Raw genomic sequence first — 14257 nt, 5'->3', positions numbered from 1 at the left:
TTGTATGTTTCAGGTCCTGCACTCTCAAAGACTGAATGAACCAGCATTGCAGCCATGGGTCAGTGTGAGCATCACAGGGAAGGTTGAAGATGGCACCAGGACTGTTACAGATGAACCTTCATACTGGGGTTTGCTGGGTAATGTGACCAAGATACAGCCAGAGGTTGGCCATAAGATAGACGTCTCCTCTTCAGCTGCCCAAAAAAGGCTCTCAATCAAAACATAAACAGACCATCTGTAGTGACAGGTAAAAGGAGCCGTCCTCAAAACAGAAAAATCCCACCTGCTACTGTGGAGGAGTCGTCACTGCTATTGGATACTTTGCTGGAACACAGTAAAGCTGTGGGTTGTGGGAATGACCCATAATGTTTTATCTAGGGGTCTAGATTTATGCCTGTAGTGCACTGCTGTGTAAATAATTTGCATTTACTGAATATGTACTATATATGTATATGTACATTTACTGAATATGTACTGACTGAGTCCCACTGTTCAAAAGTTGAATAAAGAAACAAACAAATGTTTGCCTTTTTTCTTTAATTAAAACCACTTTAAAGAAAATCACATCAGTTACAATGATGTCATTTATAGTTTATAAAAGACAATGTTTACACATGACAGCATTTACATGATATCACCCACTACTAACACTACTTAATTTACTGTATCTTCTGAAAAATTACTGCTATTAATATTTAACATATTTTATATTTATAATATTTAACAGTAGCGATTTTCATTTGTCCCTGGTTTTACTACCACACTGTTCGCCAAACACAGCAAACCTTCTCTGTCTTATCCAGAAGGGTCACCCCTTCACCCTCACATGCAAGAAGTAATCTGATTGGCATGGTGGTATGTTTGAAGCAAGGATTTCGGAGTGGCCCTTGTGTAGCGCTGGAACCCAGTAATGATGTGTTTCATCCATTTCATAGGCTGGTTTGCTGCAATAATGCCAAATAATTAGCAACAATATTACGTTGAAGCACAATATGTATTACTCCGCGAGGCTCCTACCACATAAAATCGGTTTGAGGTCAGTAAGCACAAGCAGAATTCAAACATGAGGCGCACTGTCGATTTTTCAGATTTCGTTAATCTCGTTAAAATGACGTTAACGTCATAACTGCATTAACGCGGCAAATCTCTGTTAACGAGTTACCACAGATAGCCCCGGGTAATGCAACTATAGCGTTAACATCCCTTTAAACAGAGTAACGCTGTAGCACTAAAATAGTAATCTCCAAATGTTTTCTTTTTACCGAGCAGCTCCTCTTTGATAGCTGCTGTGTCCGTCCTGTCGTTGCTTGCAGGTGAAGCGATGGGGAGTCATGTTCAGTGAAGGAGAGAGGCGAGGCGTAGAGACAGAAGTGGACGAAAGAGAGGCAAACTTGCGGCTCCACAAGTATAATTATAACGTAACATAGACTATATTGATATAAATGATATTGTCACATCTCATATCTTGTATAAAAATATATCAATGTATTTAAAAACTCGATATATTTTCCTTTGTGCCTCAGAATATAAGGGACTGCATATAAAAATGGCTGTAATTCATCATTTTGCTTTAAAAATCACTCTTTTAAAAAACTTTATTTTAGGTGTTTTATACACTTATATACACTACTGTGTAAAAGTCTTAAGCTACTTCTCATTTTCATGTATATTTTCCTTCCAAGGAGCCAGACTTTCTTGTCATTTTTAAACTGGTCTTGAGCAACACTTTGCTAGACTTTCTGTTTTTTGAAAGTTTGTCTTTGCCGTGGAGGCCTTTTTATTTGCGGTGTTCTTTCTTTCTGGATTTCTTTCAGTCTCCAACCTTCCTTTCATATCAAACATCCTTGAAAGAGTAGTTGTCTGCAGATCATCTGCAGAGGAATGGCTTATTGGAAGAGTTTCAGTCAGGTTTCAGAGCTCATCACAGCACAGAAACAGCTTTAGTGAAGGTTACAAATGATCTTCTTATGGCCTCTGACAGTGGACTCATCTCTGTGCTTGTCCTGCTAGACCTCAGTGCAACGTTCGATACTGTCGACCATAATATCCTATTAGAGCGATTAGAACATGCTGTAGGTATTACAGGTACTGCGCTGCAGTGGTTTGTATCACATTTATCCGATAGACTCCTTTTTTCATGTAGAGTCACATATTGAGGTTAATTATGGAGTTCCACAGGGTTCAGTGCTAGGCCCAGTTTTGTTTACATTATTCAGTGTTTTCTTTTGACGGTGTCATTAGAAGGCATACCATACATTTTCACTGCTATGCAGATGACACCCAGCTTTATCGGTCTATAATGCCAGATAACACATAGCAATTAGGAGGTATGTGTTACCTCCTAATTGCAGAAATGTATTAAAGACAAAGACCTGGATAACCTCTAATATAGGCTTCTAAATTGAGATAGACCTTATAGTACTCTATCACCCAAGAGAACACTTCACTCTCGCACTTACTTGTTGTCCCTAAGGTATTTAAAAGTAGAAGGGAGGCAGAGCCTTCAGCTTTCAGACTCATCTTCTGTGGAACCAGCTTCCAGTTTGGATTCAGGAGACAGACACTATCTCTACTTTTAAGATTAGGCTTCAAACTTTCCTTTTTGCTAAAGCATATAGTTAGGGCTGGACCAGGTGACCCTGAATCCTTCCTTAGTTATGCTGCAATAGACGTAGGCTGCTGGGGGACTCCCATGATGCATTGAGTGTTTCTTCTTCAGTCACCTTTCTCACTCACTTTGTGCTAATAGACTTTTTCTATGCAAATAAAATTGAATTTGAATTAAACTTGTTGTAGTTCATTATTCAATTTGGTAATAGGCCTATTGACTAAATGACGGGCAAAACAATCAGCAACAACAACACATTTTACTTCCTCATATCACTCTTCAGTCTTTTACTTCCAGAAAGGAAACACGTGAAATGTTCAACGTGGTCTCACAGCAGTTTGTGAAATATTTGTATTTAATCTTTATATCAATTTGGTCAGGTTTAGGCACTAAATGCAGGATGTCTCTGTCCGATGATAAATTGTACATTTTTACACAACGTCTGCTGTATTTGAAGGGTTATCAGATACAGAATTTTTAATTGTGTTCCTCTAGATGGGCCTTTTCCGAGGCAAGGCATTATATAAGAACCAGTCCATCTATCATTGAATAACTGTGGCTGACTGGCTGTGTGTGTTCCAGGATAATGGCGAGGACTCCCATCGTATCTCTCCCAGTCCCGTGGTGCACGTTCGGGGTCTGTGTGAGGCTGTGGTGGAGGCAGACCTGATAGATGCCCTGGAAAAGTTTGGACCCATATGGTGAGACAGCAACTAGTGTGTACACTATTCGAGTGTTTCTGCTTTGAAGATATCTGAAACTTGAAAGTGTCCTTGAATGCATTTGATGATTGCAGGTATCGATTATTTTAGTCATTGAGTATTCTGGGGATTTCTCCATTGATTAATCAGGTAATCAGATAGGAAAGACTTTTGTGTAATTAATGAGCAATAATAAATATTCAACAGAGAAAATCACAGGTGTTTCAAAAGGAACTGCTCATTGGTTTCATTTTAGAAACTACACTGTTTCAACAATTTAACTGCATGCATTTGTCAGAAAACTACTACAGTATTTACATATCATATTAAAACTGATGGTCACTTTGACGGGGCTCCAGCATTGCTCTGGATAGTGACTGAACCATTGCAACGTCTTAAGACCTTTCTTTTTTCAGCCATCCCCTATCTACAGCAGTAACATATCTGTTGTTGTTCTGCATGACCCAATTTTGACTAAACTTCAGCTGTTGGTCAGATGGCCTTTTATTTGATTATACAATACTTTGACATACAGAGGGGTTTTGTGGTCTCAATTATTTCCAAAGTGCTCAGCTACTGTGGTTGCAAAAGTAGCCCAAATCATCACTCCAAGCTATAATTATACAGTCTTTTCATGACAGTCTGATAGGACTGTCATGAACTGAATCATGTAACATGTGTTCTGAAGCCTGCAGAGTCTGAGATGTAGCCCTTGGGTTTTTGCAGTTTCTCTGAGAACTGCACAGTCTGACGTTGGGGTGAATTTGCAGATACATCTGGAAGACTGTCCCTATTGCCAGTCTTGGCAGCCGGGGGTCAGTCCACCAGGGCCTCCGCTCCTGGCCGCCACCTGGTACACAATGCACCCGACCCCTATGGCGCCTCCTGCGGGTGGTGGGCCTGCGGGAGGATGGGCCCATGTCTCCTCTTCGGGCTGTGCCCGGCCAGGCCCCATGGACTAAGGCCCGGCCACCAGATGCTCGCCCTCGGGCACCCTCCCCGGGCCTGGCTCCAGGGCGGGGCCCCGGTAACCCTATCCCGGGCAGGGTAAACTGTTCCCTCGATGTTCTCTTCATAAGGGTCTTCTGAATCGCTCTTTGTCTGGTCCCTCACCCAGGACCAATTTGCCATGGGAGACCCTACCAGGGGGCAAAAGCCCCCAGACAACATAGCCCCTGGGATCCCTGGGACACACAAACCCACGATAAGGTAGCGATTCAAGGGGGGGATGAGTTCCTGCCCCAAGTGGAGGAGTTCAAGTATCTCGGGGTCTTGTTTGCGAGTGATGGGAGAAGGGAGCCGGAGATCGACAGACGGATTGGGGCTGCAGCTGCAGTAATGCGGACGCTGCACCGGTCCGTCATGGTGAAGAGGGAGCTGAGTGTAAAAGCGAAGCTCTCAATTTACCGGTCGATCTACGTCTCTACCCTCACTTATGGCCATGAACTGTGGGTAGTGACTGAAAGAACGAGATCGCGAATACAAGCAAGTTTCCTCCGAAGGGTGGCTGGCCTCTCCCTTAGAGATAGGGTGAGAAGTTCGGCCATCCGGGAGGGGCTCAGAGTAGAGCAGCTGCTGCTCCACATCGAAAGGAGCCAGCTGAGGTGGTTCGGGCATCTGACAAGGATGCCTCCTGGGCGCCTCCTGGGTGAGGTGTTCCAGGCATGTCCCACCGGGAGGAGGCCCCGGGGCAGACCCAGGACACGCTGGAGAGATTATATCTCTCGGCTGGCCTGGGAACGCCTTGGTGTTCCCCCGGATAAGCTGGAGGAGGTGGCTGGGGAGAGGGAGGTCTGGGCCTCTTTGCTTAGGCTGCTGCCCCCGCGACCTGGCCTCGGATAAAGCGGATGAGGATGGATGGATGGATGGATGGATGGATGGATCTGGAAGACTGGAAAGACTGCCAGTTGTCTTCAATTTTTTTCAATTTGTGAATAATTTTTCTGATTGTGGAATGATGGACTTCATGCTGTTTGGAAATGGCCTTATAAGCGTCCTCAAACAGCATCAATTACTTCTTTTAGATCAGTGATGATGGCAGCAATTCTGACCTTTGTTCTTTTTGAGTATCATGCTAAAAAGTTGTCATAACTATTTCTGGGCTGTTTCTGTGAATATTCTTTCCAGAATCCCAGAAAGTTGATTCTGGACGTTGTCTGTGAAGGGGTGCCAAGGTAACGTCGTCCAGAGAAGGCATTTGGTTAAGATTTTGGGTGCCAAGTACAATAACGTCCATGTTATCTGGATTTAAAAGCAGGAAATTCGAGGTCACCCATGTCTTTATGACCATTCTTCAGTTTAACTGATGTGTATTATCTAGCCTAATGGATAGATAAAGCTAGGTATCATCTTAATACTAGTGAAGATATATGCTATGCCTTCTAATGATACTGTTGTGGGGAGACTTGAAGCTTACAGTGTCTTGGTGCATGCTTAGTCATCCAGGTAAGTAAGTCTCAAAAGGTTGATTCTGTTCATCTGGACGTTTTCAGTGGGAGAAACATTTTGTCACTTATCTAAGTGACTTCTTCAGGCTCAGCTGACTGCAGGTTTCCCCAACCTTTGCTAAACCAGACAAAGTGACAAAATGTTCCTGAGAAAATTTTGTCTTTGCTCAGTGACAAAAATACTTATGAGCCCCTAAAGGGGGACCTAGGAAGTGGTTACAGGAAGAGGGTGTCTGAAGCAATTAGAACAAGACAAGGCTATTGACCGGACCTCATACAGCAGGCTGTACCCAGGGGAAGCTACACTAAGTCTGTACAGTTTACCGAAGATACATAAACAGGGTGCACCTTTAAGACCGACTGTCTGTATGATCAACTCTGTCACCTATAACATCTTAAAGTTTCTGGCTTTGATCCTCAATTCGTCCCTGTGGCTTTTAAACCCCAAAACACACTGCACCAAAAACCGGTCCACCCCAAGAATCGGGTCCCCCGACACAAACAGAGTAACATAGTAACATAGTAACATAGTAACATAACATGCTGTTAAGTGCCAGGACAATGATTTATACATCGGGGAAACCAAACAACCTCTGGCGAAGAGGATGGCAGAACACAGAAGAGCCACCTCGTCAGGCCAGGACTCTGCAGTCTATTCACACTACAGGCCAGTGGACACTCTTTCAATGATGAGGATGTAACATCCTGGACAGGAAGCAACGCTGGTTTGAGTCAAGGAGGCCATTTACGTGAAAAGGGAAAGACCATCTCTGAATCGAGGAGGGGGCCTAAGGGTACATCTGTCACCATCTTACAATGCTGTGATTGCAGCCATTCCCCAACTCTCTGTGAATGGGACTCATGATTATTAATCAATGGTCATGAGTCACCTCACAGCCCATTGTTCATTCAACAAGCTGGTTTCAGTCATTGTACAAATGTGCTGTTTATAAGATTAGAAAACTGCAGTATAGCTGCCAGAGTGACCCGTCAAAGGAACTTGTATAAAGGGGAGACAGTTTTCAGCAGTCCATGTCTTATCCAGGTGTTTGTGCGTATGTTTTCAGTTATGTGATGATGATGCCATTCAAGCGTCAGGCCTTGGTGGAATTCTCTGCAGTGGAGAGTGCAGACCGCTGTGTGTCCTGTGGAGCCAAGGAGCCAGTATACATCGCAGGTCTTTGCTTCCATTCCTTTTTACTTGGTAACATATACTCAAATGTAGCATACTGTTTGTGTTTATATTTTTCATTTTGTCATCAGGTCAACAAGCATACTTTAATTATTCCACATCCAAAAGAATCACCAGGCCTACAAATGCTGACAACCCCAACAGTGGGAACAAAGTGCTTCTGCTGTCCATACAGAACCCACTCTACCCTATAACAACGGTAAACACACATACAGATCCAGAGGGACATCTCAGCTCTCTTTTCTTAAGTGTACCTTCTTCTTCGAACAATAACTCATAGTCTTTATGATCTGCTGATGGATGTGGTTTATATCTTGCGTATTTTTTAATCATTTATAACTCATAATTAAGTCGTACCGTCTGTCTTCTTTAAATGGAGGGGCAATCTGAGCAGAACTTTGCACAAACATCAACTCTTTTGATTTTTGTATTCATCATCCCTGCAAGTGTGGTGTTACGATCTCCATTTGCATATATTTTTTAAATTTATGTTCAACATATGTCGCCTGTGCCTAACTTAACCATCACCAAAACTTTACACCAGAATGTGTTTGTGTAATTCCTATGGAAGCCCATTTCCGCCACTAAATAAAAACAAAAAAGCTAGTATCCATAACTCGAAATTTCGAGTTATTTTCTCGAAATTTCAACTTATTAACTCGAAATTTTGAGAAATATAACTCAAAATTTACTTTTCTCAAAATTTCAAGTTAGCTCTACCAATCAAAAATATACGTGAATGAGGTCGCTTTCTTGTTACCCGGAAGCATATGCTCCCCTCGGGCAGGAGGCTCCGGCCCATTCGCACCAGAACCTCTCGCCATAAGAACAGTTTCTTCCCCTCTGCTGTTGGACACACGAACAATAACCGTATGACTGTTCCCACCACTAACACATGACCCTACGCTGTGTTCACTGCATCATTCCATGTTTGGCACTGATCACCACCTGCACTCATGTATATACTGTATCTATCTACGTAGCACTTTTAATTCTTATTCTTATTTTTATTTTCATGTCTATTTAAGCGTAATTTATGACACTATGTTTGCACTGAAGCACCGCAGCAATTTCCTAATGTTGTAAACCTGCTCAACATTTGGCAATAAAACCCTTTCTGATTCTGATTCTGAGAGGAACGCGCACTCAAAAACAGATCCCAACAAATTTGCTCTCTTTCGCGAGTACGTTTGCTGATAGTAACACCATGTGATTCAGCTAATAACACGGGGATTTCATCATTTGTGAAGCCAGGCTGAAAACACTCAGCAATCTGTGCATTCACGACTGGATGTAATACCGGTAGCTTAGCTGTAGCATTTGTAGCTGAGGGCTTCAGCTTCCGGGTAACGAGGAAAGGACGTCATTCACGTAGATTACTGATTGGCAGCGCTAACTTGAAATTTCGAGTTGCTTTTCTCAAAATTTTGAGTTAATAAATCGAAATTTCGAGTTAATATGTCGAAATTTTGAGAAAATAACTCGAAATTTTGAGAAAATAACTCGAAATTTTGAGTTATGGATCCTTTTTTTTTTTTTTTGTGGCGGAAACGGGCTTCCATAAATTTCTGCTACATCAGGTGTCTCAGTTATATTTGTCATGATTGCCATTGTGATTTGGCTATAAAGAAATATATACATAAAAGTGAATGGAGTTAAAAATACAAAACCATCACTGTTCCAGTTACATGTCTTAACCTTCATACATGAAGGTCTCACCATTAGAAACTCATAGATTAACGCTAATGCTGCATTTTGTCTTTTTGTGTGTGTGTGTGTCCAAATTGATGCAGGATGTTCTGTACACTGTATGTAACCCCATTGGCAGTGTGCTGAGGATCGTCATCTTTAAACGAAATGGAATCCAAGCCATGGTGGAGTATCCTTACTGAGTGGGTGAATCTGTGTGTTCCTCACACTCTGCATCATAACAGTTTACCACACGTAGCTATCTTCAGTGTGTCACCGAGTGTTCTCATGGGGCGTGTCCAAATACATGGGCTGCATCCTTCCGGTGCCGCATTTGTAGGCCGATTACGTCACAGTGACGGGATACAGGTGTATCCTTCGTGGCCCAACCTATCCCAGAATTCAAAGCCAATTTCGGTTTACAACAATGGCGGCAGCTACTTAGTCAGGGCTCTAGAGTGTGACCAATTTGGTCGCAAATGCGACCAAATTTTTCAGTGGTGCGACTAAAAAAAGATATTTGGTTGCACCTGTGCGACCAAATGTTCGGGTAGCAAAAAAAAAAAACTGCAACCTTCCCTGTGGTCAACAACAGACACACATTATGCCCCTATCGTGGACTAAACCAATCAGAGATAGTAAGGGGCGGGACCTCTCTGATTGGCCGTGGTCCAGTTGAAAGTGCAGGTGGAAGTGGGAGGTGAGTAGCTTGAATAAAGCGATATCAATTCATTAGATCCTGACTTTTAAATATAACTGTGTTTTGCCAGAAACGCCAGATTCTCAGATTAAAGCTCACAAAACCATTTCAACAACAACCAAACAGCAGATGAGAGCAGGTACACGGACTCCACACAAAGACGTAAACACAGACCCGACGCATCAGAATCAGCTTTGTCTTTCTAGGCTTTCTCACCCGACGGCCCGTAGACGGACACGCTGTCGGAGCTTAGCGGTTCTGATGCGTTCGGTCCGCGCTGTGTTTACGTCTTTTTGCGCTGATTCTGAGCTGCAGGTTTTGTCTCTCCAACCAAAATTCACCGAGCCAGCAGCAAAAGAAGCAGCAAACTGCGCTTCACATTTGATCAATGTCGTCATGAATTTTGCTGTTTTGCTTCCACGACTATTAAAATCACACTCCATGCACCGCTAGCTCTCTCTATCTCTCTCTCTCTGTACTTCAAGAACAGTTTCCCGTCTCCAATCTCTGTTTTCTGTATTATTCATTCGCTTATTACCCACCAGTCTACTGTTGTTCACAGCGCTGTGGCTGCTGTCTTTTTCTTTTCTTTTTTTCACTTAAATGACCTCGGACAAGAAAGCCTGTTTTTTCTGTTGTTCAATACTGAAGAAATTTAAACTTTATATGCAGAACATTGTAGAATATTTTTAAGGTTATCTGCTATAAAAAGCCAGACCAGGAAAATCTCCTTCATGTTTTTCTGTGTTTTATTCTCAGTTACTTTCACACAAAGGCATCTGCTGTGATGTTCACAATTCTGATGAAGTCAGTACTGATAAATGATCAGAATTATAATATTTCTGACTGTCTGAGGCTAAGTTGAATCGAATCGGGACTTTGAAAACCGGAATCGAATGGATTGTAGAAATCAGTGATGATACCCAGCCCTATGAGCAGCCTAGGCACGACAGACGTGGATGTAGCTGTAATAGGAAAAGAACTATTGCTAACTTTTCTGTTAAGGCCTGATGCTTCTGAAATTAATAGCCAGTGCTCTGACACGGTGTCATCAATCTTTGAATGCTGAGAAAGCACAGTGTATCCAGAAAAACACATTATATTAATTATTATAAAATCTGTGTGCGCCTAACTTTTGTGGTGGTACGCCTAACTTTTTAAAGTTAGGCGTACCGGTACGCCCATGACAAAAAGTTAGTCTAGAGCCCTGTTAGTTTTAATATTACTCTTATTACTGTTTCTGGGACACAAAACAAACTTTTAAGATATTTTCAGAATGTAGCTGCGTAAACTTCAAATATCTGCTCGGTTTATCAAGACATCACATATTTGTAAAAGCGTTCTGACGTTTTCCGAGACATCTGTTACCCACCAGCTCGATAGCTAGCCCGGGGTTCAAGCCTCACTAGAGCCGGCGAGAACACCAGACTCCCAGCACATCGTTTTCAAAACACCCGCCGTCTTTCACTACTCAGGTTAAACATGACATATGAGTCACTTAGATAATTTCAAAATGTTATTGTTTGGCTTTTTTCAGTCTTTTATTTGTTCCTGAGTAAATCGGTTTGGCTGAGATTAAAGTTCTAGTTTTTACACAGCTGAATAAACGTCAAACAGAAAACTGATTAAACAGTAGTGTGAGACGGTCGAGAGTTTACTCCAGTGTCCTGTTATATTTTAGACAGCAAGGAGCAGACGGCCGAGTTCATTAAACGCCCCTGAGACAGCGGTGACGCAGATCTGAAGGCTTCACCGTCCAATTTCACAGCTGCTCGTTCCGGCCTACCCGGCCTTCGGAGGACCTGGCGCACCTAGACCGCGAAGGCCATGTCCTCAGGAGGATGCAGCCTATGAATTTGGACACGGCAATGTTTTTTGTGAAAGCCCTAAGATCCTGCCCAAATTCACGTTTGGTGTTTAAACTATAAAAATAGGCATTTCTGACCACATCCAAAATCTGCAGTTTTTCACAATCTGTGGGTCCTCTTTGAACATAACTCTCGTGAATTTCAAGGGTTGACTGTATCCTTGACACTCATCCAGAGAGATATGTTTTCATGCATTATTTGACATGAATCATTTAGTGCTTTTCTTCCATCATCCATCCTTTCTTTTCCACTCTTCCTTATCAGGGTCGGTGGGGGGGCTGGAGCCTATCCCAGCTACCACAGGGCAAGAGGCAGGGTACACCTGCACAGGTCGCCAGTCTGATGCAGGGCTACATTCTTTCTTGTCATTCATAACCCTCATGCTTAAGGATCCTAAAACAGAGAGTTTTGGAAACACTGCTGAGGGGGGTTTATGTTAACGGCTGTGGGAGTGCGTGTCAGCCTGCAGTGGCAGAAGACAAGACTCTTAGACACGACACAGAAACCCATGTTCATATTCTGTTGGCCACTAAATGTAAATTGGATTGTGTCTTATGTCACAGTAGGGGTAGGTTAGTGGGTGGTTCTTAATCGCCCATACAAGTGTCTGTCTCTTTCTATTTGCACTGTAACAGACTGGGACCAGTCAAGTTTGTATCCTGCCTTTTGTCCTACAGTAACTGGTCTGATTCTTTTCTACTCAGAGTCCTCAAAGAACTTAATACAGCGTGCCACATTCACAAGCACTTTCTGCTGTGATTTTAAGTGCTCACTAACTAACATTCACACACAGATGGATGCATCAGAGAGCAACTTAGGGTTGGCTAATGGTATCTGGCATGCAGACTAGGGTGAACCAGGGAGCGAACCACCAACCTTCCAATCAGTAGATGACCTGCTCCACCCCCACCCAAGCTTACAGCACCTGGTATTCCCAGGTGGTCTCCCATCCAAGTAATAACCAGCCCCAACCCTGCTTAGCTTCCCAGATCAGACGAGAGCAGGCGTGCTCAGAGTCCTTAAGTATACCAGGCTGGGCTGGACGGTAATCTGGCATACTGGACATTTGACCAATGGGGTGACACACTTTTGGTCAGATGTGTAAATTAAAGGGATGGTGCACACCGGCCCTACATGCTACAGCAGCCCATTCTTTCATTTCCATTACTGGCACTGTGTTTCCCACTCAAATCTCTTAACAGTACCTACCTTTGCTGTGCACTCACACAACTTGTAGAACGGAGTGTATTTTGAAAAAGGTGGAGCTGAAAAGCCAGAAAAAGAGAAAGAAACAACAAATAAATGCAGCAAAATGTGTCTAATTAACCGGCAGGTTAGCTGTCTGGTCTGCTGGTGCTGCATGGTCAACAGTCAAGCCAGCAACTAGTAACAAGCCCTCACATTCACAAAAGGCTGCTGTTGCTAGCACCAGCCATGGAGAAGTGCAGGATTAACCACAGTCCCAACAAGAGTGAGGAAGATGCAGAGCAAGGAATAATGTATGTATTTTACCCATGCTTCTATGTGGTTTCATTGCCATTATTGAATGTAGCTATGGATAAGTATCTGCAAATGTATGTCATTTATATATCTCTGTGTTTGAACGTCCTCTCCTTAACCAAGCTTCTGCAGATTTGAGTCAGTTCAGTGTGCTCAGAAGGCGAAAGCAGCTCTGAATGGAGCTGACATCTATGCAGGTTGCTGTACACTAAAGATTGAATATGCAAGGGTAAGAGAAACATCAGCAGCATCCACAGTGTTTTTGTGCTATGTAGACAGCACTGATTTACCCTGACTGCAAGGTTTCCTGCGGCAAACGATACTCAGAATGTGTTAAATCTACTTTCTACCAACCTGAGTTAGTTTTATATACAAATAAATCAAGTGTACTGAACCTGTTTGGGTTCTCAGTATAACCAGTAATAGATCCTTACCCACACCAGAACTAAATCTCAAATGTTACTCTTAAATTTTGCACATTTCAAAATACATTTTAGAATTTAAATGAATAAATTAAATTGGTTAATTTCTTTTTGTGCACTTTATGCTTTGTGTCATGAAATGACTGTACAGGTATACAAATGTGTGACAAACTCATAAACTGTTGATGCACTGCAGTGTTTGGAGTTTTCTTCAGTGGCTTCTGAGACTCTCCTTGGTATCACAGATCCATCCAGCTAGATCGTGAATCTTTTTTCATCTTTCTTTTCAACAGCCAACACGTCTGAATGTTATTAAGAATGACAACGAGAGCTGGGACTACACAAAACCATACCTGGTCAGACGAGGTAGGTCAAAGTCTCCCTTTTAACTTCAGCCGTACGGTCAGACTCAGACAGGTTGACTGTTTGAGGTGCTCCTGTCTTTTTGCAATACTTGAGCTGCTGTAATGTTGAAGGTAGGACTGTTTTCAGCATGAATTCTCTGTGGGGACATATTCACCTTCACTACAGCTCTTTTAGGAAACCTTTTAGTGATTTGTGAATCCGTGGCCAAATCTTCAGTTGTTATTTGCCTGTTTCTGACTGTGGATTCAGTTTAGTCCTGAAAATTGTCCCGGAACATAGTTCTCCATCACACCGAGACTCCTACGCCTCCTGCCTCTACATCTCCAATCAAAACACTCTCATATCAGCCAATTTCCGACCTCTGACAATCTTGCACCTCTGCCTACTGTGGGGAAAGAGAGAGAGACACATTGAGGGACAGTGAGAGAGCAGAGAACGTCAGGCTGGCCATGCACAGCAACTTTCTTCCATCTACACCTTTGCAACCCAGCAAAGAGAGAAAGAGAGGGAGAAAAAGAGATGGATCTCACTCCTGCTGACCACCATGCAGCTGCTGCTTCAACATGCCCAGGAGCCACCTTCCCTGCCACTCGCTGCAGGATAGCACTGCCTCCTTTCCACCTATTTTACCCTGTGTTCTTAATCTCCTTTTGTCTGCAGAAGTAGTCTCACATAGCCTGACACCTGGTCTGCACAACGTCTTTTGTTCTCCAGAGCCTCGACATGTTAGATTTAACTTTCAGTGTTGCTTTTTTATAGCAATC

The 14257-nt window shown here is 42.9% G+C and overlaps 1 protein-coding gene across 1 annotated transcript in view; it reads left to right on the top strand.

Annotated features, from left to right (window-relative positions):
* The window catches only part of LOC146656468 (heterogeneous nuclear ribonucleoprotein L-like), a 77731-nt gene that overhangs the window by 23700 nt on the left and 39774 nt on the right, over positions 1-14257 (top strand). The window contains exons 2-7 of the mRNA XM_085427212.1: positions 3191-3309; positions 6824-6933; positions 7020-7147; positions 8742-8827; positions 12838-12934; positions 13421-13493. Coding sequence (XP_085283338.1) covers positions 3191-3309; positions 6824-6933; positions 7020-7147; positions 8742-8827; positions 12838-12934; positions 13421-13493 — 613 coding nt within the window. The remainder of the gene's footprint in view (positions 1-3190; positions 3310-6823; positions 6934-7019; positions 7148-8741; positions 8828-12837; positions 12935-13420; positions 13494-14257) is intronic.

Source organism: Rhamphochromis longiceps, linkage group LG13 (genome assembly GCF_057381845.1).
Source record: "Rhamphochromis longiceps isolate RC_006_pf linkage group LG13, R_longiceps_female_GT1.1, whole genome shotgun sequence".
NCBI lineage: Eukaryota > Metazoa > Chordata > Actinopteri > Cichliformes > Cichlidae > Rhamphochromis > Rhamphochromis longiceps.
This window is presented reverse-complemented; position numbering and strand designations above follow the sequence as displayed.